The 24,304-nt window shown below is 34.7% G+C and overlaps 3 protein-coding genes across 5 annotated transcripts; all 3 read left to right on the top strand.

Annotated features, from left to right (window-relative positions):
* The first annotated feature begins 981 nt into the window (after positions 1-981).
* LOC110628284 (protein spt2) lies at positions 982-6,405 on the top strand. 3 transcript variants are annotated; one of them, XM_021774884.2, is made up of 10 exons: positions 982-1,270; positions 1,826-1,905; positions 1,991-2,220; positions 2,945-3,059; positions 3,620-3,697; positions 3,885-4,008; positions 4,106-4,545; positions 4,636-4,775; positions 5,633-5,728; positions 5,900-6,405. In XM_021774884.2, exons 2-10 carry the CDS (start codon positions 1,885-1,887, stop codon positions 6,009-6,011), a joined length of 1,356 nt encoding a protein of 451 aa, XP_021630576.1. In that variant the 5' UTR covers positions 982-1,270; positions 1,826-1,884; the 3' UTR covers positions 6,012-6,405. The 3 variants fall into 3 exon arrangements, with proteins under 3 accessions (XP_021630576.1, XP_043804912.1, XP_043804913.1); XM_043948977.1 differs by having other exon boundaries at positions 1,005-1,270; positions 1,847-1,905; XM_043948978.1 differs by lacking the exon at positions 982-1,270 and adding an exon at positions 1,326-1,800 and having other exon boundaries at positions 1,843-1,905.
* Positions 6,406-8,525: 2,120 nt separating this feature from the next.
* Positions 8,526-20,175, top strand: LOC110628300 (kinesin-like protein KIN-8B). The gene is made up of 14 exons (XM_021774907.2): positions 8,526-9,094; positions 9,177-9,245; positions 9,320-9,436; positions 9,576-9,664; positions 10,011-10,155; positions 10,243-10,338; positions 10,730-10,821; positions 11,205-11,453; positions 11,538-11,688; positions 12,106-12,168; positions 12,240-12,476; positions 12,929-13,021; positions 18,436-18,549; positions 19,141-20,175. The coding sequence occupies exons 1-14, from the start codon at positions 9,047-9,049 to the stop codon at positions 19,690-19,692; spliced, it is 2,115 nt and encodes a 704-aa protein (XP_021630599.1). The 5' UTR covers positions 8,526-9,046; the 3' UTR covers positions 19,693-20,175.
* Positions 20,176-20,411: 236 nt separating this feature from the next.
* Positions 20,412-23,020, top strand: LOC110628301 (COMPASS-like H3K4 histone methylase component WDR5A). Its single transcript, XM_021774908.2, has 2 exons — positions 20,412-21,193; positions 22,267-23,020. The coding sequence occupies exons 1-2, from the start codon at positions 20,525-20,527 to the stop codon at positions 22,558-22,560; spliced, it is 963 nt and encodes a 320-aa protein (XP_021630600.1). The 5' UTR covers positions 20,412-20,524; the 3' UTR covers positions 22,561-23,020.
* Positions 23,021-24,304: the final 1,284 nt, after the last annotated feature.

The raw sequence follows: 24,304 nt of genomic DNA, 5'->3' as shown, positions 1-24,304 counted from the left end.
GAGTTACAAACAGATTCATAGTATAATTTTGTTCTTTTAATTATATAGTAGTAATTTGTAATCTTTAAGTCTGTAAAATCGAATTAGAAATTTAATCATAAGGGAAATATAAAAATAATAAATAACAATAAAATCAGCCCATTAAATTGAAAATGCCAAAATTTTGTTGAGGGAATTCAAAGAGAAATTACGAAATTAAAGATATGGAAATTGAAAGATAGAAAAATAATTTTTAATTGGAGATAAGAGAAAACTTCTAGAAGATATAAATGACATTTCTCACGTTATAGTTGAATATTTTAGACATTTTACATTTATGATAAAGCATATAAATATATAAATATAAAATTTTTAATGTATATACATAAATTAATTCTTTAAAATAAAATGTTTTTTAATAGATTTATTCGATATAAATTTAAATTAATTAAATTAATATGTAAAAAATTTATAAAAATTAATTTGAAACAAATACTAAATTAATTTTTATGTAATAAAGTAGAGTTTTAATTACATAAAACCGAATAATCATAGAGAACATCAATAAAAAAGAATTTTTTAAAAGCCATAGAAAACAATTAAAAAAGATTTGATATATAATCAGATGGTAAGAAAGAAAATCAATATTTGTAATTTTTAATTTATTTTTTTTTAATTTTAAAGACGTAATATGATAAAATAAAATAATAAAATACCCAAAGTTAACAGTTGAATAACTTATGTATTTTTTTTACTAAATAAAAAATCACAATGTAAATGAATGAAACCTTAATTAATCTGTTATAAATTAATTTATTTTCAAAACAGTTGTTTAATTTAATTTAAAATAAAAGATATTTGAACTAAATATTTTGATTTCTTGATTTAAATAAATAATAAGAAAGTCAATTTTATGAATATTTATCAATTTATTTATTTTTAATTTAATATAAATTATTGTAAATTTCATTAATAAATTAGGGTAGAAACTATATAAACCCCGAAGCGAAAAGTGAAGTGGGGTGCTCAACGCACAACTCAGCGCACGTTAGCACAAGTCTCATTTGTCTCTGGGTCCTTCCGTTGCGCCTCTTTATCCCCGAGAACCTAATCGCGCAAGCCTTCTTCGCCTTAGTCGCCGTCTCTTTGCCATATAGATCTAAGATATTGTTCTGCTCTCTCGCTTTGTGTGTGGGTTCGTTTCCGTCCCATTCGAGCTCTGCGTCTTGTTTCGCGGTCGAAGATCCGCTCAATTTGTATTTCACTTCATCGAATCTGGATAGAATTTGAGGTAATTGACGAAATTTCTGATCGGTTTGTGAATTTTTTAATTTTGTTTTGATTGTAAAATTAGTCGATTCTTCGTTTTCTTTAATTATTGATCTCTTTTTCTCATCGACATTGATAAAATATTTTCCTTTTTAAACACATTTAGGGTTCGTGACTTTTCTGCTCCAAATCAATGTGGAGAATTACTTCAGATTTTTTTTTTTATTTCGATGTTATTTTTCAATGTTTAAACTAATATCTTGTCCAGTTTCTCGTTGAATAAATTTTCTATTAATTTTCCATTTAATTTCCTCCGTAATTTCTTTATTTTTGTGTTCAATTCTGGAATTCTTTTGTGGGATTCATTTTCTAATTAAAACCAAGCAATTTGCCGAATTTGGAGAAAAAGGGCCGTATTTTGATCTATGTTCTTTATCGATATAATTTTTTTCTTCTCCTAAATGGACAACTTTCTGGCAAGTGTTGTTGAAATTATCCGAGTATGTTTTCACTCAATATAATTTGACGCTTTGAATTTTTCTATTTTCTGTTAGAATAATTTGTTTTTACGTTTCAGGCATCCAATAGTTGTAAGGAGCAATTCTGCATTGATTGAAGTGGAGATAATAAGCTGCCATGCGGGGATATGAAAGAGATGTAAGCCAATCTACATAATGCTTGCCATTTGAATGGTTTTTGTCCTTTAATAATTCGTTAGGTCATAAGAGTGGTTTTTATGCAGGATATTGAAGATTATGATGAATATGAGGAGGAAGGATATGAACAAGGGGAAGAAGGCGAGGAAGAGGAATATGAGGAGGAAGAAGAGAGAAAGCCAACTGCAGAGGAACTTGAGTATCTTGAATTAAGGGCACGAATTAAAGAGAGAATAAGGAAGAAAATGCAAAGGGAAAATGGTTCTACTGCTGTTTCTAAGTCCCATGATATAAAGAAAAAAGTTCCTTCTGATAAGTGAGTGATGTACTGTTTTCTTAATGACAACCAGCTTGCTATTCTCACTTATTTTGATGGAACATGTTCCTTTCTGCACAAGGAGACAATTGATGATATCATGAGTTATGATCTACAGTAAACATAGAACCGCAGCTACACCCTAGCAACAAAAAATTTGAAGATAATTAATGACTTTCTTTTTTCTTAAACCAGTATTACATGCAGGAATTAGATGCACGAATTAGCTGCGCCGCAGATAATTCCTTAGTAAAATGCAGCTTAGAATGTATACTTGATAGATGTCCATGCATAAATTTATTGCTTAAGTAATAGATGTAAATTGAATTTGCAGTTGAGTGCAATGACTTGGTTTCAATTTTATTGTAGCTTGTAGCTATGCTAATTGGGGGAAAACTCTTTACACTATTCAATCCATCAATTCCTATTTAAACTGCATGATTTGAAATTGGGCTAGAAAACCATTTATGAATATTGCTAGATTTGTCAAGTCAGTGAATGCACTGTTTACGCATTATTTGATGTGAGCATGAACAGGTAACTTGGTCACTCCTAATGCCTCTGGTTAGAGGTTTCATATTTCTTTATAGATTAATGACATAAATTCCATTGAAATTCTGTTTTATATTCTGATTTTTAAATAGTTGCAATTATCTTTAATGTAGTCCTCGTATATGAATGATTAATGGTTTGTTTCATATTTCATTTTCATGCCTTTCTGCAGTTATGGATCATTCTTTGGTCCTTCTCAGCCAGTTATTGCCCAAAGAGTAATTCAAGAAAGCAAGTCATTCCTAGAAAACCCACATTTGGCATCCAGAGTTACAAATTCCCATCATGTATGTTTCTTGAACTGTTTGGTGTAAATATGAATGCATATACTATCATATAATCCTATCTCACTCTCTTACTTGCTTATGAGCATGCCTTATATTTATGGAATGGGAAAATGACGGAGGTCTCTTTGGTTTTGCAATTTATAAATAGAGCTTTCTACATTGACTAGCCTACTGAAGCAAGCTACATGCAACCCCTTTCTTCAAGGGTGGGAAGAAGATCCTTATAATTTAATAAATCTTTTGGGGGGAAATTATTTTTTGCCTTATTACTCTGAATAAATGAATCAAGAATTACAGACTTGTGGTTTGAGATAATGAGAAGAGAGGATCTAGAGAAATTAAATTCTTTCTCCGCTGAAAGTTATCAATGGCAATGCATCATGTGAGCAATAGTTTGATGGCTGTTCTCTATCCCTATGGTGTTATTTCCTAGACCTTTCCCAGAACTGTGGTTATAGAATTAGATAGTCACCCTGAGAACATTTGCTTAGTGATAGTGCTGAACTGCAAACGTTGATTTTATATTAGATTCTATTTTGATGGTCTTGCTGCTGCTCCAGGAAAAAAAGACCTCTTCTTCAACTGGCACAGGTTCAAAGAATGGAGTTCATCAGCCACTACCCAAAGTCAAAAATGAGGTATTCTGAGTAGCTCCTTATTTATTATCTCCTCTTGATGCTCTTTCCTTCTTTTCTCTCTCTTCTCTCTCTGTGGTGCTTGGGGTGGGTGCAGTAAGTGGGGGAGCAAATGTTAACTCTAGCTATAGCTGTGGAAAGAATTCTGAGCTGTTATGGTAAAGGATCATGAGTTTTCTTATATGTGCAGCTAAAAACGAAAGTGCAGAAACTTAAGGATACAAGAGATTACTCCTTTCTGTTGTCTGATGATGCAGAACTTCCAGCCCCTTCCAAACAGTCAATACCTCAAACTGTCACTGCTCCAAAATCTGGTAAATTTCTGCTTTAGTACTCAAATCTGGTTGTTGGTGCTTAATACAAGCTATTTTTATTAAGAAAACTTATACAGGATTTTTGCTGATGTTCAAGAGGCACGATCTGCACAAGTGCCACAGAAGAGTAAACAGCCATCAGGTAGCAGTGTCAGAGGCAGTCGTGAAGAAAGGAAACCAATTCCTATGAATGGCCAAATGCATTCTAAATTGGGGTTGCATAGGTCAGTTTCTTCCAGCAAACCAGCTTCAACAACAATGGATTCGAGAAGGCAGCTTGGTAGCAACAATGGGTCTGGGCCTGGCCGGCCCACAGGGTCAAAAGGATTGCCTCCAAAAATGCCTCTTAGCACTATGGAGAAGAAATCCTTTGCACCAGTTGCAAAATCAATCCTTCCTGCTTCACATAAACCTCCTGCTCCAAAGATGCAATCTTCTGTTCCAAGGCAAAAAGTTGAACAGAAACGGGCATTACCTGAACCCAAAAAAAGTGTAACAATGCCAAATAAGCCAGTGGCTCCTGCAAAAAAACCACAGGTTTAGGCATATACTCAATTTTTCATAGTTAGGGACAATGTGAATCGTTGTGAAAAATTGTCTTATCTTTTACTTCTGAAAAATGGTCAGATAAATAAGCCAGACAAGCAACTGTCATCCCGTGCAGCATTGCAAAATAACCGTCCAAAGAAAAAGCCTGCCAGACCGTTTTCTTATGTTGAAGATGATGAGGATTCAAAGGCTCTTGACATGATTAGACAAATGTTCAAGTAAGGCCTTTTCTTTTCCATCGCCCCATTTTGTCTTGACATGCTTTTGTACTTTAGTGGTTAAATGATTGTTCATATTAGAACTTTGGAAGCTAAATTGAATTTTCTGACAATGAATCGGAAATGCATCTCATTCAGTCAGGAGCTTAAATCTTTTCTTTATGGCCACATACGGGTGAAGGTCTTGTTCTGCATTGCAGTTCACTTTTGATTTGGCAATGAATTTGAGTTGATTTGACCTTATTTATGAGTCTGAATAAGCCAGCCTAAAGCATCCAGCATTATTTTTTCTTGATAACTTTTACAATTTTGAGCACGGGAGCTTGTGTTGTTTCATTTATATAATTCTTTAATAACACTAGTGGGAAGGTCTTGTTCTGCATTGCAGTTCACATTTGATTTGGCAATGAATTTGAGTTGATTTGACCTTATTTATGAGTCTGAATAAGCCAGCCTAAAGCATCCAGCATTATTTTTTCTTGATAACTTTTACAATTTTGAGCACGGGAGCTTGTGTTGTTTCATTTATATAATTCTTTAATAACACTAGTGGGAATGTTACAGAACTCCTTGAAAAAGGGCAAATGCTGCATGTAAAAATAGGAACCAAAATTTGCAGGTTTTTTCATTTCCTGCCTGGTCTTATTAAAAATTATTTCAACTGGAAATTGGTTCCTTCTGCAATTAGTATATGAACTCTTAACTAAAACTGAACTTTATGCTTTGACCATCATACAAAGTGATCTTGATTTGAGCGCATGCCAGAGATCAAATTAATTGTTTTACTGCTTTAACTAATCTGATTGAAATATAGCAAGTTATTTTCTTATATAAGAGATTCCTTTTTTTCTCTGCAGTACCAAAAGGTATGCTGATCGGTATGATGACGACGACGATGATGATTGTATGATGGAGGCAAACTTTGATGATATCATGAGGGAAGAGAGAAGAAGGTAACAAGATCCTTTGTATTCTGTTAATTAGTAGTGCTTTTTTTTTTGTCTCAAAATTTTACTACCAAAAGTTTTTCTTAACTGTTTTTATCATGTTGGATCTATTTCCTCGGTTGTTCTGTCAATTTGTTCAACTGACCTTGTTCTTGTATTTTTGCATTGCAATATTAGTGCAAAAATTGCAAAGAAGGAGGACGAGGAGCAACTCCGCCTGATAGAGGAAGAGGAGCGTCGTGAGCGGGAGAGAAGGTTGGCTAAGAAGCGTAGGCTGAGCCAACATTGACTGAATACATGCTTCTTTTTTTTACTATTGGAGTTTGATGAAGTCCCATCCAATTCTCTGCATCACTCCCTATGATGTAGTTTGGTTTCTCACTGTGGCCTTAATCTCTCTCTTGAAGGATGGGAGTTTGAATTGTAGGAATGTATTTGCCAGTTATAGATGCAAATTAATTATGGATAAGATGCGAAGGGTATTTTGGGCAGTTGAATTTCTTTCAGCTTAGGAATAATGTTGCAGTGTGGCCAATTTATTTGTATCATACTCGCCAATGAAAATGTGATCTCATCTGTCTGGCCAAAATATTCTTTTGGGATTAATTGGAGGTGGAACAGTGAACAATACATGATGGATAACTCATTTCTAATGGTTTATTGGGATGGCAAGTTTTAGTTTAGATTTTCTTAATTAAATAGGAGAGAAATTTATCTTATCTGGTGATAGATTCTCGGTTTGATTTCGGTTCGGTTCAGTTATAGGGTTTGTGCAATAAACAATCAATTGATCTTTTAAAAGTTGTATCAGTTTATTTCAGTTTGATTTTTTCAGGCCTATGTGCCTTGAAGTGTTTACAAGTGTGAATTTAGTGCGTTTAACTCTCAACCCCTTGTAATCCTGGTGCTATGGAAGTTGGGAGGTCGATCACAATCGAGTACTGTGATTCTCTCAAGAAATTTGCCTTGAAAAATAAATTTCATAGATACGCTTGGATTTGGACGGAGATCAAAGGTTTAATGAAGACGAGGAAGAAGAAGTCTCATGCAAAAACGAGCATGGAGCTATCCATTGCTTGAAGAAAAAAGGTTTCAAATATTTAAAATACCAATACTGCCTGTATATAAAGCCATGTGAATATTTGAAAGCATGGAGATAAATAGCTGTACTAAAATGGCAGCTTTCTAAGTTTGAGGCATGGAAATTGAACAGCTATTATCATGTTTATAGACAAGTATTATTGGTATTTTTTGAGAAAAGCTGGAAGCAGATGCTAATTTTAGTCATATATTTTTGTAGTATATGCAAATGCAAAGCATGTGAAATGTTCGGCTGCATCCTCGTTGATGACATACAATATTGTCTCATCATATGTACCGTTCTGTTCCCTTCATTGCTCATACAATGTTCACTTTGGGTGGCTGATTATTTCTCCAAATTTATAAATTTTAAATGGAGAGAGAGAAGGAATGGGGTTTGAGGATGTGCTTGTTTCACCAAAAATATTTGTATAAGCCTAAAGAAATATTTTTATTTAATTTCATTTGAAATTGAGCTAAATGTTTGGATAAACCTCAAGAAAATATATATATAAATATATATGTATGTATATATAAGTTGGAGTTAGAAAATGAAAATCATACTCATGTCCCATCATTTTCCTTTTTCCTTAAAAAAAGATTTTTTTTAGTCTTTTCAATATAATTCTCAAAAAATAATTATACCTATATATAATTTTTTTAAATAGAGATTAAAAATTGAAAAAATAAAATCTCATTCCTCTCAACTTTATTTAAATGCAATTACTACATGAAAATTAGGAAGAGAGTAAAAGGAAAGTATTTTACTTTGCTCAAACGGCAAACATAAAAGAAATATTTAAAAAGGAATAAAAATGAATTAATTGTTATAAATTAGCTATATATGTGTAAACTGGAAATTCATTTAGAACATCATAGATACAGTAGAGGGATTTTTTTTGTTTGTTTTAAAACACTAAAGACAATTTAATATTCGAATATTTTACATTGATAATGAAAATCAACCTATGAATAATATTACAAAAATATATTAATTGGTTCATTTATCAAAAAATAAAAAATAAAAAAAACCCCACTTTCTATATTCATTTGGTGAATAGCCACATCAAGAGGAGTGGGTGTTTGTGCACTCCTTTTTTTTTTTTTGCATTTTTCTTAATTTATAATAGCTTATAAAAGATGAAACAATGGCAATCACCAATCGGTGGCCGTTGGGTTTCTTGTGTAATGATGGAGAGTGGTAAGAACCCTAATTTTCAGGTTTTAGAGAGAAATTTGGTTGCTCCTAATACCCAAACTTTTTATAAGAAGTTGGTGTGTGGGCTCTCATGGCTCATCTCTTATTTACTCCTCAGATGTGATAGCACACCCAACTTCATCCTAATTAATATTATCATCATCCCATAATATAACTACGTATTCCAATTAGATCAGTTTAGATTATAGTTTTTTTTTATAAGAATATTATAAGATTTTCTGTTAAATCTGAGCTTCCTAAGATTCAATTTTGGTTGGTAGCAAAACCTTTTCATAATCTTCCCTTGTTGTATATGCAAGGAAAAAATGAAAAGAAATTAAATTTCTTATTTTCATGTTCAGTTAATAAATTTAACTTGAAAATTTTTTAATTTTTCATTGAACTTAACTTAAATTAAAAATTTTTAAACTAATATGGATACTGTATAAAAATTAATTTAAATAAAAAAATTAAAATTAAACATCTCAATAAGTACGAGAATGAATTTTAATGATTATTTTTCTTTTCCCCGTTTCCGCAGACAATGGTTTAAGATTTAACTTGCTCCTCCGTCTCCTTCGTCGTCACCCGCCCCATACAGTCACACTCACACACTACACTACAACAACTATACATCACCAACCACCGTATCAGTCCCCACCCTCTCTCTCTCTCTCTCTCTCTCTCTCTCTCTAAGATTTCCATAATTTCTTATTACTCTTTCCCCTCCAGAAAGACGCGTGCTTCGATTTCGCTTCTTGTTTTTACGTCTCTCATCGTCCACTGCAGACTCTGTTTTCTTTTTTTTATAATGGATTTTGGTGCAATTTGAGTTGTAAAACCCGAGAAAATGTGTTCTTACTTCTGTTAATTTGGAATGTGTTTTCTCAGGGAATGATTTGAAGCTTCTCTTGTCTGGCATCATTTAGTGCTCTGGTTTTTGGATAGGAAGCTGTACACACATTTTCGTTTTGACTTGTTTGGATTTTCAAGCTGGTTATGCGAGCTCCAGATTTTTCAATTCATGGTTTAATGGTGTTTGAATAATGACTAGCATCAGAGCTCCAGCTATCGAGAGAACCACAACCCTCTCGGTTGGTGCTTTGTACACTCCAAATGGGACTTCCGTATAGTAAATTATTTTGGGTTACAGTATTTTTTGTCGTTTCGTTTCAGGTTGCTGTCAAGTGCAGACCTTTAACGGAGAGAGAACGTGGCAACACCGTTCGTGTTAATGACAACAAGGTCTGCCTGTTTTTTTAATTTTATTTCTTTCTTTGTTAAAAAAAAATTATGTGGAAACTGTGATTTTTTTGTAGGAGGTGATTATTCTGGATCCTGACCTGTCAAAGGACTACCTCGATAAGATACAGAATCGAACCAAACAGAAGACATTTTGTTTCGATCACGCCTTTGGTCCTCATTCTGCAAATTTGGTATATAACATTTCATCATTTGTTGTTATTTAAATTTGTAAATTATATAAAATGAAACCTTTTGGTATTTTTACTTAAAAGCAAATGTCAAATAAAAAGATTTGTTTTATGATTCATTTAACTTAATTTTTGTGTCCAGGAAGTCTATAAGAGAAGCATATCTTCTATAATCTCTGGGGTTGTTCAAGGTCTAAATGCCACTGTCTTTGCCTATGGTTCAACTGGAAGGTATTGAAAGAGATTACAGCTTTTGCATTTTCATAAGTATCCAACCTTTCCTTTGCAAACTTCATGGTTAATATTTTTAATATGCTGCTGAATTCCAATGTGGTAGCAATGATAGGCCTTTGGATGTTTGTTGTCATTTTGAAATCTCCTTGTTATGTCCTTCATCTTCTCAATAAGTGGGAAAAAAAATGACATGTCAGAATCTTTAGTCAATCATTAAATGGGAGTGTGGACGAGTGTTTATCTATGTTCAATTTCTGGTATTGTAGATGATGGAATATCTTTGTTTCATATGCTTTTAAGATATATAACTGCGTGCGCCTTCTATTGCTTTAAAATTTTTCAGTGGTAAAACGTATACAATGGTTGGGACCAAAGAAGATCCTGGGCTTATGGTTCTCAGTTTGCGTACAATTTTTGATCTTATCAATAAACATAAGAGCTCTAATGATTTTGAAGTCTCTTGTTCCTACCTTGAAGTCTACAATGAGGTAGGTGTTCTTTTTCAATGTATAAAATTTATGGACGCTTACCTTATTCTTTTTTATCAGCTTATTAACTTTTTATTGTAAATTTAGGTTATCTATGATTTGCTTGAAAAATCATCAGGTCATTTGGAACTTCGAGAGGATCCAGAGCAGGGAATAATTGTTGTTGGATTGAGGCGTATCAAGGTTCATTTTCTTCCTTCTTTTCAATTGGAGCCGTTGGATTCATATGCTTCTTTGCAATGATTAGGCGAGTTTTGCATGCTTTAGATTACACCTACTATCTAGTCAATAAAATTGCAAGCTTAGTTGTATGAATTAATGATTTGATGAGTTAAAGACATGGGAGTGATAGCAGGTGAACTTGTTTTCCATCTTTTTATTTCTTTTCTATGAAAAATGAAACATGAATACTGAAGTTTTCTTAGAAAATAGAAAATGGTAAATGAAAAATAGAGAACTGTTTTCCACAAGTAAGTAGGGCCTTTTTTTTTTTTGTTTCTTGGCCTTGGATATTTCCATAGTGCAGTAGGGTCTGATGCTTATCAGTTCTTGATGATATTTTCTGTTTTCTCAGGTTCATTCAGCTGATAAGATTCTTGAGTTATTGACCTTAGGAAATAACAGGCGGAAAACAGAGAGTACAGAGGCTAATGCAACGTCATCTCGGTTTGTAATTATCCTTTTTCAATAGTATGTTTGTTCTTATGATTAACTTTCTGATTCCTACTACTATAGTTTTGTCGCATATGAATGTTAATGCCTTTTAACGAGTATATTCAATTATATGCATCGTTATCAAATCTTTGGTATTGCAAACTCTGATTTCTTTTTTATCTGTATATTTAAAGAGTAATCATTCATAAAGGCTAAGGTTTACAGTTTTAACTGTGAGAGGAAAAGTTGCTCAATTACTGCAGTGGCATTTACATATTCCATCAACAGTGGTGCTATTACTGTTTCAGCAATCAGCATTTGAAAATTATTTCACATTTAGCCACTTCTGTTCCATGTCACCTTTTTCTAAGATAAAATATTTCTTATTTATCCAGATCACATGCCGTTTTAGAGATAATTGTGAAAAGAAAGCAGAGAATCAAGTATAGAAATCAAGTTATACGAGGGAAACTTGCACTTGTGGATCTTGCTGGCAGTGAAAGAGCTTCTGAGACAAATAGTGGAGGTCAAAGGCTAAGGGATGGAGCTAATATTAACCGTTCCCTTCTTGCTTTAGCAAACTGCATTAATGCCTTAGGGAAACAACAAAAGAAGGGTCTTGCTTATGTCCCTTACCGCAATAGGTATCTTTCTTTACATTTTTATTTTTTGCTAAAGGGGACCATAAAAGTTTTTCACCTAGTGTAGCTAATGTCAGTATTTTACAGCAAGCTAACACGTATACTTAAAGATGGTTTGAGTGGTAATTCTCAGACTGTCATGGTTGCTACAATATCCCCTGCAAACAGTCAGTATCATCATACCATAAATACCTTGATGTATGCTGACCGAGCAAAGGAAATAAAGATGCATATTCAGGTGAGATTATGTTTATCCTGGAAAATGGTTAATAAGAACCCTTCAGATTGTGCAGGATGGAAGGCTATTTGTTTTTTTTATATAATTCAACCAAACTTGCCTTTGCATGAATATAGTTCCTTTCAGAGAAAATTTATATATATTCTATCCTTTTCTCATGTGCTTCATGGATCATCCTTTGCTCTCTGCATGTTCTCTTCACTCTTCTGGTAGCCTGTTAATATGGTTGTCAAATGTAAGGTTGGAGTGTTGGCCTTCCTCTCTTGCAAAAGAGGGAACCTGTTTATTCTTAATTAAATGTTATGCATTTTGTCTTCATTATCTTCTCCTTTTTTTCTTCTGTTGATGTTTTCTTGCACAATCAAAAAGTATCTACTGGCTCATCAAAATTTGAATATTCCTTTATTTTATCCCCAGAAAAATGTTGGCACGATTGATACCCATGTGTCAAATTACCAAAAGATGATTGAGAGTCTTCAGGTCAGTTGTTGCATGTAATTTAATTGTGTTATTCAGTCAGGATGTTAATTCTGATCCAGAAAATTGTACAGATTGAGGTTTGCCGTTTGAGAAAAGAACTGGCTGAAAAGGAATCCCAACTAAGTGTAAAACCTGCTGAAAAAACTGTAGATGATGAGCTTTCATGGTTGAATATTTTAAGCTGCGAAACCAGTGAAAATGTCCAGGAACGTATAAACTTACAGAAGGCAGTATTTGAACTTGAGGAAATTAATCGTCGTAACCGCATTGAACTCCAACATCTTGATGATGCAATTGCAAAACGACAGGTATGGTTTTGCTAGCATCATTCAATCACATGGCAATATCTAGGGCATGGACAAGAATTAGTGCTTTAATTTACTTAGGGTTATATGTGCTTGAATTTAGTTTTTTTCCAAGTGTTTAATACAATAGTTCTTTAAATATAGTCTATGATATTAGCTAGGCAACATGGGATGTAGATGCTTGATGTGTATCCCTCTTACTCTCTCCCCTAGTTTTAGCAATTGTTATTTGAAACTTCCCTTTCCCTTCACTTTTGAAAGATGGAATTCGTTCATATGGAGGAGATATGGGAATGAAATATTCCATGAATTGTTTGATAGTATATATTTTCTGTCACAGGCTGTCAAGAAGGAACAATTGTAGATGCCTTCTCTAATTTGCAATTCATTCTAACAATGAAAAAAATTTGTTTTTTTTAACATTTCTTTTCTTTTTGTCATGGGCTATTGAAAAGGAAGGAGCAGTTGTAGGGGTTCTGAGAGCAAGGCGACAAATCATCCTTGATAACATTCGTGACAATGATGAGGTTGGCATCAATTATCAAAAGGTGAAGTCTCTGCTTGTACTGGTGATGTACCACATCATGTGGGGCATATATAACTATGCACTGTTCCTTACCCCTCCCTCCGTAAGGAACATGGTTTCAAATCATGGTTGTGGCCGTGTTTGTGGTCATGGTTATGAGTAATGGAAATAGATTTGTAATGGTTATAATATAATGGTAATGAACTGTTGCTATGCAAATATTTTTGAAAAATTTGTAAAGTTCATGAAATTAAGCAAATATTTAAAAATATAATCAAAAGTTATATAACTTAATTATAAGTACAAATATATCTAATAACACAAAATTTATAGTTTTTAAACATCATACATAATAACTAACTTCAATTACCACTAGAACGAACATTCAGTATTTACGTTATGTAAAATAAGTTAAAATATTTGAAAAAATTATATTTTAATTGTAGAAAGATAAGATTTGTTGTATATTACAGTAGAGATTACAACCTATTTATACATGAGAGACGGTAACTAAATAGGAAAGAAAATCAAGCCTATGATTATACAATCCCTAAGATTAAGTAACTGACCCATCTATCAATATTTACTTCCTATATTAACATATTTACTTTCTATAACTTATAACATTCCCCCTCAAGTTGGATAATAAATGTTAATCATGCCCAACTTGTTACATATATAATCAACTCGAGTCCCATTTAGAGCTTTAGTGAAAAGATCTCCTAATTGTTCTCCAGTTCGGATGTGTCCTGTTGATATTATCTTTTGTTGGACCTTTTCACGAACAAAATAACAATCAATCTCGATGTGTTTAGTCCTCTCGTGAAATACTGGATTGGAGGCAATGTGGATAGCTGCTTGATTATCACACCACAACTTAGCAGGCACCGAATTTGTGAACCCAACTTCTTCTAACAGTTGACGTACCCACAAAATTTCACAAACGGCTTGTGCCATAGCTCGATATTTAGATTCAGCACTAGAACGGGAGACCACATTTTGCTTCTTACTTTTCCATGAGACCAAGTTACCTCCCACAAAAACACAATACCCAGTAATTGACCTCCTATCAACTTTCGAGCCTGCCCAATCAGCATCACAAAAGCATTCAATATTTGAGTGCCCATGGTTACCATAGAATAGGCCTCGCCCTGGGGCCCCTTTAAGGTAACAAAAAATCTGTCCCAGAGCATCCCATTGGGCAACAGTAGGAGAAGACATAAACTGACTTACCACACTCACTGAATATGCAATATCAGGACGAGTCACCGTCAAATAATTCAGCTTGCCAACTAATCTTCTATACCTTCCAGGATCTGCAAATGGCTCACTGTCTTCTATGGTAAGTTGAAGGTTAGGGGTCATTGGGGCACTACAAGGCTTAGCACCCAATTTTCCTGTTTCTGCCAACAAATCAAGAACATATTTTCTTTGAGACAAGAAGATGCCTTTCTTACACCGCATAACTTCGATTCCCAAGAAATATTTCAAGGAACCCAAATCCTTTGTATGAAACTGTGTTTTAAGAAATTCTTTTAGGGATGTGATGCCAGCAATGTCACTTCCTGTGATAACGATATCATCCACATATACTACAAGCAGAATTACTCCACTATCAGAATTTCTATAAAACACTGAGTAATCACACTTACTCATCTTCATTCCAAACTGTTGGACCACCTCACTAAACCTGCCAAACCATGCCCGAGGACTCTGTTTCAAGCCATAAAGCGATTTTCGAAGTCTACAAACCTTACCTGACTCCCCCTGAGCAACAAAACCAGGTGGTTGCTCAATATAAACCTCCTCCTGAAGATCACCATGAAGAAAAGCATTTTTAATATCCAGTTGATGCAAAGGCCAATCATGAGTAGCCGCCAAGGAAATAAACAATCGGACAGATGCGAGCTTGGCAACTGGGGAGAATGTATCAGAATAGTCAACTCCATAAGTTTGTGCATAACCTTTGGCCACTAAACGGGCCTTGAGGCGAGCAATAGATCCATTAGGATTTACTTTAACTGCAAACACCCATTTGCACCCAATAGCCCGCTTTCCTGGGGGCAAGGACATCAACTCCTAAGTACCATTAGTGTCAAGGGCTATCATTTCCTCTTCCATTGCAGCACGCCAACCAGGATGGGACAAAGCCTCAATAACAGTTTTGGGAATTGAAATAGAATCTAAAGCAGTGACAAAACAACGAGAAGAGGAGGATAATTGATCATAAGAGACACAAGATGAAATAGGATAAGTGCAAGTACGTTTACCTTTGCGAAGAGCAATGGGCAAATCCAAATCAGACAATGAAGGATCAGTAGGAGCAGGACCGGTCGACGAAGAAGCGGGTAGCGAAACGGAGTCAGAGTCCTCTAAGCGTCTGGAATACACATAAAAGATGGGAGGGCGACCTGGCACATGAGCGAAAGGTGTAGGAGTAGTTTGAGGAGACAAAGAGCGAACAGTGTATAACAAGAGGTCATCTTCCTCCTCCTGGGTGTTATAAACAGATGATGGCGAAAAAAACGGAGTGGACTCAAAGAATGTTACATCCGCAGACACAAGATACCGATTCAGATAAGGAGAAAAAACAATGATACCCTTTCTGACGTCGAGAGTAGCCAAGGAAGACACATTTGAGTGATTTGGGATCCAATTTAGTAACCTGTGGACGAACATCACGAACAAAGCAAGTACAACCAAAGATATGTGGCTCAATAGGAAACAAAGATTTAGTGGAAAATAAAATTTTATAAGGGATATCACCATGAAGGACGGAGGAAGGCATGCGATTGATCAAAAAACAAGCAGTGGATACAGCATGAGCCCAAAAACATTTAGGTACCTTCATTTGGAATAAGAGGGCTCTGGCTACTTCAAGAAGATGTCGATTTTTTCTTTCAGCAACTCCATTTTGTGAAGGAGTGGCAACACAAGAGGACTGATGAAGAATCCCTTTTTGTAACAAATAAGATTGAAATTCCTCAGAGAGATACTCTTTAGCATTATCACTTTGCAATATACGGATGGAAGTATTGAATTGGGTTTGGATTTCAGCATAAAATGCACAAAAAATAGAAAATAATTCTGAACGACTCTTCATTAAAAATAACCAAGTAGTACGAGAGAAATCATCAACAAAAGTAACAAAATACTTAAAGCCAGACTTAGACACAACAGGACAAGGACCCCAAACATCTGAATGGACTAACTCAAAGGGAGACGAAACCCATTTATTGACTCGAGACAGTGTAGGTAAACGATGATGTTTGGCAAATTGACAAGACTCACAATCTAGAATAGACAAAGAATGAAACTGTGGATATAACTTCTTCAAAACCGAGAGAGAAGGATGCCCTAAACGACAATGAACATCAAAAGGTGTTAAACTCGTGGAGCATACCAGAGATCGAGGTAGTTGCTGATCCAAGACGTAAATACCCTCTGACTCACTTCCTCTACCAATAATCTGCTTCGTTGAAAGATCCTGAAAAACACAGTGATCAGGAAAGAATGAGACACAACAATTAAATGCACGAGTGAGTTTACTCACGGAAAGCAAATTAAATGCGAACTTAGGGAGACATAACACAGAGGATACATAAAGAGAAGAGGTTAAGTTGACATGACCAGAACCCATGACAGACGATTTAGTGTCATTAGCAAGAGTAACATAAGAAGGCGATGTATGAGACTCAAGATTGGACAAAAGGGTAGAATTACCTGACATATGATCGGTAGTATCAGAATCAATAACCCATTTGGAGGATGAAGACACAAGACATGCAGTAGAGTTACCTGACTCGGCAATTGCAGTGATAGAGGAGGAATTAGAGGATTTTATAGATGCCTGGTATTGGATGAATTGTGCATACTCATCTGCAGATATCAAAATTTCCTGATCGGAAGATCTATTCAATTTGTGTTCCGTGATTTTAGTCATCATAGGAATCACATCAGTTACGGTGGTGGTTTTAATTTCAGCCATAAGGACAACCAACCCAAAACGATAGCAACAAAAGAAACACAGAATCAGAAAACAGTACCCGGCGTGAACAGTACCACGTGAACAGTACCACGTGAACAGTAATCCGTGAACAGTGCCGATGAACAGTACCGTGAACAGTACCAAATAAAAACACCTCCACCCAACACCCGAATGGCAAACAAACCTCAAATCTGACAAGGGGTCGGTGTGGCAACTCCAGCGATGGTGAGATCCAAATGTTACCCTTTATGGATAACCCAAATGAACGGAGCCCTAAGTCTCCAAAAAAATTTTAAAACTTTATGAGAGAGAAAAAAGAAAAAAAATCTCTACGAGAAAGGCTCTGATACCATGTAGAAAGATAATATTTATTGTATATCACAATAGAGATTACAATCTATTTATACATGAGAGACGGTAACTAAACAGGAAGGAAAATCAAGCCTATGATTATACAATCCCTAAGATTAAGTAACTGACCCATCTATCAATATTTACTTCCTATATTAACATATTTACTTTCTATAACTTATAATATTAATTTAAAGTTATATTTTTTTTATACTTACCACCTATTTTTCATAAATTTTTAATCTTATAAATTTTATATTTATATTTTATACTTTATTTAGTTATCATTTATTATAACTTATAAGAGTATAAAACTCATTTAATAATTAGTTTTAATGATATTAAGTTATAATTCTAAACTTCTAAAGTCCTACATTTTTATTCTAACATTCTAACTTGTAATTATTTTTAATTATGCATTCACTAAAAAATGATTCAAAAATATCTAAAAATTTATTGAAAAAATAATAAAAACTTATGTTCTAATTTTTAATATAAGTTATCTAATATTCTAATTTCTAATTATTTTTATTTATGCATTCACTAAAATATGATTAAAAATATCTAAAAATTGTTGAGAAATAATAAGAACTAACTTTTTGCTCAATAGTACTTCAAAACCGCTTAGTATCTTGGATGATTTGGGCTCTTCAACATAAGAATTTCTAGAGAAATTGATTAATAGCAAATTTCAGAGAAAAAAAAGGTAAATTTTAACTTGGAAGGAAAGTGGAAAGCTTCAAATGTGAAGCAAAAAGTGTCTTCTACCTTCAATAATTCATACGCAAGATTTCAAGTGGTCTCTTGCAGCAATTCTAAAGATTTCTACCCATCAAATGACGGTAATAGCTTTTATGGCCGGTAAGTTGCGGCCAATAATGGTTGTGACCATTATGTAACGGTCATAACGGCAGTTACCGACACAATTTTTTATCGCCGTGAAACAACTTCCTTAATGGTAACAGTTCCTTAGAAAATCTTGAAATAATGGCCGGTTATTTAAAATCATGGTAAGGAACATCAACTGGGCTAATAGGATCCATATTTTTTTGGTCCTTGATCATGTCCTGAATTTAACTAATCTATTTTTTCTGTAGGAAATTGAAGAAAATGAGAAGCATAGATGCCAACTGCAAGATATGATTGATAAAGCCATTAGTAAGGATGGGAATAAAACCTACTTGCGGATTCTCAGTCAATACAGGCTTCTGGTGAGTAAATGCTATTCAGGAATCAATTGTTGTGAAAATAGGATTTGTTAGTTATATCATAGTGTAATATAAGGTCTCTATCTAGCATTCTTGTTGGACACTTGGAGCTACTCTTTAGGAAAAGACAAAGAACTTTCTTAAATATGTTAGTTGGAGGGTTTTAGAAGTTGATAGTTAAATTTAAACATGTTTTAATCATGAATTTTAAAATGATGAATAGCTTTCTTTTTTAATTCAATCTTTTAGCTCCAAAACTCCAAATGTCACTTTAAAACTGGTGTAGGTTGCAAATATTATCAGTCTAGGGGAAATGTTTATGTGGCTAACTATGAGATATGACCAAGAGCTTATTAATATTTTGAACCAAGCACACATAAATATTTGCTCTTGTCAAGACATTTTTCTTTTTCTAATGTTGTTTTTCCTTCCCAATTACCATTATGACTTTAAACTGTCATGATCAAAAATGTGTTTTATACTTTGGGATTATAATTATGAGTAATATAAACATGGATTTTGTATCCTATAACTATGGTTTATTGATTTTGCAAATCTTCTGTTAGAGTTAACAATTACCTCACCTTAATGTAGGGAATGACTAATACCGAACTTCAATTTGAAATGGCTATGAGGGATCAAATCATCCATAACCAACGAGAAGCGCAGAGAAACCTGTGGAATTTACTCATGGGATTAGGACTTGAAAAGAAAATTTTGATGGACATTGCGGCTAAAAATGGAATAATAATTGAAGATTGGACGATGATGCCCCAACTGGGGATTTCAGATAAGAAGCAATCCTTGGTTTCTGCTTGTGGCAGATGTGCTCCCACCGGACATAATCAGTGTACTGATAATTCATTTTCTAGATCATGCACCTTCCAAAACTATCAAGATTTTGGGTCCAGGTCATTTTCTAGGAGCCCTTTGGATACTGGTAATACTTTTTGCAGGGAAGAGCACCATAATTCTCATTACATGCTATCTCATGATCAATCTCCTCCGCCACATCTGAGGTTGAGGAAGAGTACTGACTGTTGGATTGGTGTCAGGCCAGAATCCTGGCTTGGTGTACCTATTAAGCATCCCCAAAATTTGCGCACTTCATGCCCAGAGTTGAGAACTTGGGGCTTCCCCTTTTAGCGAAGGCTGCCCATCAACTTCATTTTCTAGTGGAACTAGAGAAACGAAACAACAGTTCGCAACATCCATATGGGAGTCCTAGTGCTGGAATGACTGCTAGCCAAACAGTGATGAATCATGGTGGAACAAACCAAGGTTGCTTGTGAAGCTCAAACCATATGTTGTCAGCACACTGAGCTCCTTAGTGACTCGAACATTTCCTGCGTTCCTTCATTTGATACTGCAGGGCACAATCTCTTTTGTAACCTGCAGTTCTAACACCAAAGTTAATTTGTGTAGATGTATTATCCTTCTGTGCTATTTTTTAACTTTTTCCCCCCACCAGTTGTACATATAAGGAGTAGCATAGGAGAATTTTCAAAGTAAAGAAGGTGCTAGGTGCAGATTTTGTTGATTTTTCCCCATTTCAGGATCAGGGAGGGGACGTCGAGCGCAAATGAGAAGTAGTTGGATAAACTATTAAATGCTACACTTTTGTTTGGTTGAAGGTAAGTAAATCCAGGAAGTGGCACCTTTCAAGAATGTTTAGTCTCCTGTTTTTTATCAAATTAGATAATTATTAGATGGAAAATCTCTAATTTTAATGAAATTAAATTTTAAAATTAGAGTGTTAAATTTTAAAATAAAAAAAATATATTAATTATGTTAGTAAGGATTAAAAATTAATTTTTCCTAAAATTTAAAATTTTAATTAGATTGGACTTTTGAATTGAGTAGCCCATTTAAGCAAAGCGTGGAAATCGTCTCTACTCCTAACACCATCTTTTCTGTGAGCAGCAAGCTTACATAAACCCGCATCCGCAAGCCAGTAATTGTCCGAAATTCTAGAACAATGTCGACAACAGACCCAGCCGAATCCTTCAAACCCTACCATCTAACCCAAACTCTAACGGGCCACAAGCGTGCTCTCTCAGCCGTCAAATTCTCTTCCGACGGCCGCTTTCTCGCTTCCTCCTCCGCTGACAAAACCCTCAGGACCTATTCCCTTTCCCCCTCCAATCCTCCTACTTCTCCTCTTACTCCTCTCCATGAATTTCAAGGCCACGAGCAAGGCGTCTCCGATGTTGCCTTCTCTTCCGACTCCCGTTTCCTTGTCTCTGCTTCCGACGACAAGACCATTCGCCTCTGGGACGTCACCACCGGCTCCCAGATCAAAACTCTCCAAGGCCATACTAATTATGTCTTCTGTGTCAACTTTAATCCGCAATCCAACATGATCGTCTCGGGTTCTTTTGATGAGACGGTTAGGATCTGGGATGTGAAGAGCGGCAAGTGTTTGAAGGTGCTTCCGGCGCATTCTGATCCTGTTACAGCTGTGGATTTCAATAGGGATGGTTCGCTTATTGTTTCGAGTAGTTATGATGGGTTGTGTAGGATTTGGGATGCTGGGACTGGCCATTGTATTAAGACTTTGATAGATGACGAGAATCCGCCTGTTTCATATGTCAAGTTTTCGCCCAATGGCAAGTTTATTCTTGTTGGCACCTTGGATAACACTTTGGTAAGCAGAATTTTATCTCAATTTTTTTTTATTTTTTCATTTATTTTTATGAATTTATTTGCTAGAAGTTGGTCAATAGCTGTGCCTTTAAATTGTATGCGAAGTTTCAGCTTTTTTGTTGTGAATAGAAAAACTTAAAGCTTAAATTTTGTTGAGAGTTGGAATGGCTCGTGTTGCTGTGGAACTCGGTGAATTGAAATTTAAATTAGGAATTTTGAGAGATTCACCTGCTAAATTCAGCCAGTCTTATTAGTCTATGTAAAGCAGAAAAATTGATTTTTCTTTTTTCTTTTTTGAAAATGGAGTTATGAGGTTTATGTTAAGGCTAAATTTGCATATTTCCACTTCTTCCTGGCATCATGTTGTTGGAACTATTAGCCATCTCTTACAGTTGCTACTTCATCATCAGCAGTGGCTTTTTTGTCTTCCAAGACAGATATTTTGGGCTGCTCAACTCACAAGTGTTGCTTTTGAGTTTCGTGTTTTGATATCATTTATGTTAAATGGAAACTTTCTGAATCTATGAAGTCTAGAAAGTTTATCAGTTGGTAACTCCTATGTGGTGTGTTGCTTCTGGGCTATGATTTTTTTTTTTTCCCTATCACAAGTGACTGGTGCGGGTAATATGCAATGTTTTAAACCTTAGATATGTGAGCTCCCTTGACACCCCATCTTTATCTGTGTATTTGTTGAACTGATTTCATGGTTTTATGAAGTGGAGTATATTGGCTTTTGCTTTAGAGCTACCATGTTGAAATGTAATATAGCTACTTGTGAGCTCTTTCCTAACATAATTTGTGTGAATAATCTGGCAGACATCATACTCATTTAGTTTGGTTCTACTCTGTTTCTTTTATTTGATTAAGTTGTTTTTGCATAGGCAAGTTGGTTCTTTGCATTCATTCGATATTTGGTACACAAGGAAGAATACCCAAAACATAGTTTTTTTTGATAACTCATTGCTGCTTGTTATCCATCACTTAGTCATATATTTAATTGTCCAGATTCTCTTCTTTTAATGCTTTCAGTTTTTTCCTTGTAACTGGATCTGGACTGTTGTTTTATATCTGCAGAGGCTTTGGAATTTCTCCACAGGGAAATTTCTGAAGACATACACTGGACATACTAATTCGAAATTCTGCATATCATCCACCTTTTCTATAACAAATGGAAAGTACATTGTCAGTGGTTCTGAAGATAATTGTGTATATTTGTGGGAACTTCAAACCAGGAAAGTAGTTCAAAAATTGGAAGGTCATACTGACACTGTTATATCAGTAGCATGCCATCCCACTCAGAACATGATTGCATCTGGTGCTCTTGGCAATGACAAGAGTGTGAGGATCTGGACTCAGGAAAGGGAATGATAAATTTTCTGGTTGTAGTTCCTAAACATGATTTCACCAGTGCATAAGTTTAGATGATTTTGACCCTGAACGAAGAACGAATGGCTGTTGGTGAAGCTTCTGCCCTTTTTCTGACGCATGTCGCTTCTACATGAGATCACTTAATGGTCTCCGTTCTACTACCTTGTAGCTTCTTTAAATTGTTTATTTGTCTGGCTGTGGATTGTAAAACTTGTGATTTTTGAGCTAATGTTGAAAATAGGATTCCTGTCTTCATTTTGAGTCTAGATGAGGACTGTGTTCCCTCCCTCGCTCTCTATGTGCAGTTGCTGTTTGCTGCATCCTTTTTTTAAATTGGATAGGCTGTTCTGTTTGAACTGCAAAGTGAAACTAAAGCAAACTGGCATGGAAGGTTTGGGCAATTTTAATACTTATTATGTGTTTTTGCTCAGATCTATTAGAACTTGAGTTTATTTTGTAACTCCTTCATTTTATGGTTTTGCCTTCTAGTTCTTGTTTTAATTACTCTTTATGCTTCCTCCTCATTGCCAAAGAATACGAATGATTCTTTCTTAGTCGAATCAAATCAGGTTGATGTTTATAGACATAGAGTGTGAGCTTTGGAACTAATATCAATCTGAAATTCAAAATATTTAAGCTTATAAAATCCAAATGAACAAGAAATTTGGGAAAAGGAAATTGGAAGTTCTACTTGAAGCTTGTTTAGCTAGAACCACCATGAAACATACTCACTCAACATCCACTACTTCCGCCACCACCGTAGTCCGGTGATCCCACTGCACCCCTCATCCTCGTCTCCTCCCTATAAACTAGTCCGCCGATCCAAAAGATGCCTATTTCAATGTGTCTCGAACTAGACAATTTGATATCCTTGTAAACAATATTCATTATCATCACCCATTCAATCTAAAATATCCACAATCAACCATAAATTCATAAAAATTCAAGTTTACAATTGAAACCCACAAATTCTCAAAATCACAGCAACAAATTCAATAATACAGAGGGATTAAAGAGAGGGATATTATTATACTAAATGCCATGATTTCTGAGTATTATCATATAAGACTAATTATTTTTTAGAAATGAGGAATTGCAATGGGATTCCAAAATCAATGCCTGTGTGGAAGCCTAACTGCTTTTGAAGCAATGTGTTTGTGGTTACTGCAAAGATCAAAACTGGGTCCCTCTTTCCATTTTTTTCTCTTTTTTTGTCTTTAGGTAGGAGGTGGAGAGGAGTCGAGTCTAACACCTGCCACCCGACAAAGCACATCGTTCTTGCACTTTGTTGCTATCTACAGCCTGTTAGATTAATAATTAGCTTTCCCTAGAAGATGACAAAACAAGTAGCTAGAAGCTTCTTGGATATTATGTTCAATTATACCCTTTCATTCTGAGACGCAATTCAAGTTTGGTAAACAGAAAATGACGTTAGTCTTTTGGATAAGTAGGAATAAATATATTTTTTTTTACCTGGAAATCAATGCATGTATGCTTGTCCAAAAAAAAAAAATTACATAAAATAAATTAATTACTGACGAGTAGACACCAATCAGTCGCATTGCAAAATATTTTTTTTAAATAAAATTTGACTATCATATCAATAATTCATTATTCTATCAATCCTTCAGTTCAAATGAATGATGATATTACAAAACTGTAATAATAGTAATAATAATCATAATGTCTGAAAATAATAAAAAATCAAACTCTATCCATATTAAAATAAAATTTATACATTTAT

The sequence above is a fragment of the Manihot esculenta genome, chromosome 12 (genome assembly GCF_001659605.2).
Source record: "Manihot esculenta cultivar AM560-2 chromosome 12, M.esculenta_v8, whole genome shotgun sequence".
Taxonomy (NCBI): Eukaryota; Viridiplantae; Streptophyta; class Magnoliopsida; order Malpighiales; family Euphorbiaceae; genus Manihot; species Manihot esculenta.
Note: the sequence above shows the minus strand (reverse complement) of the source record. Positions and strands in the feature narration are given on the sequence as shown.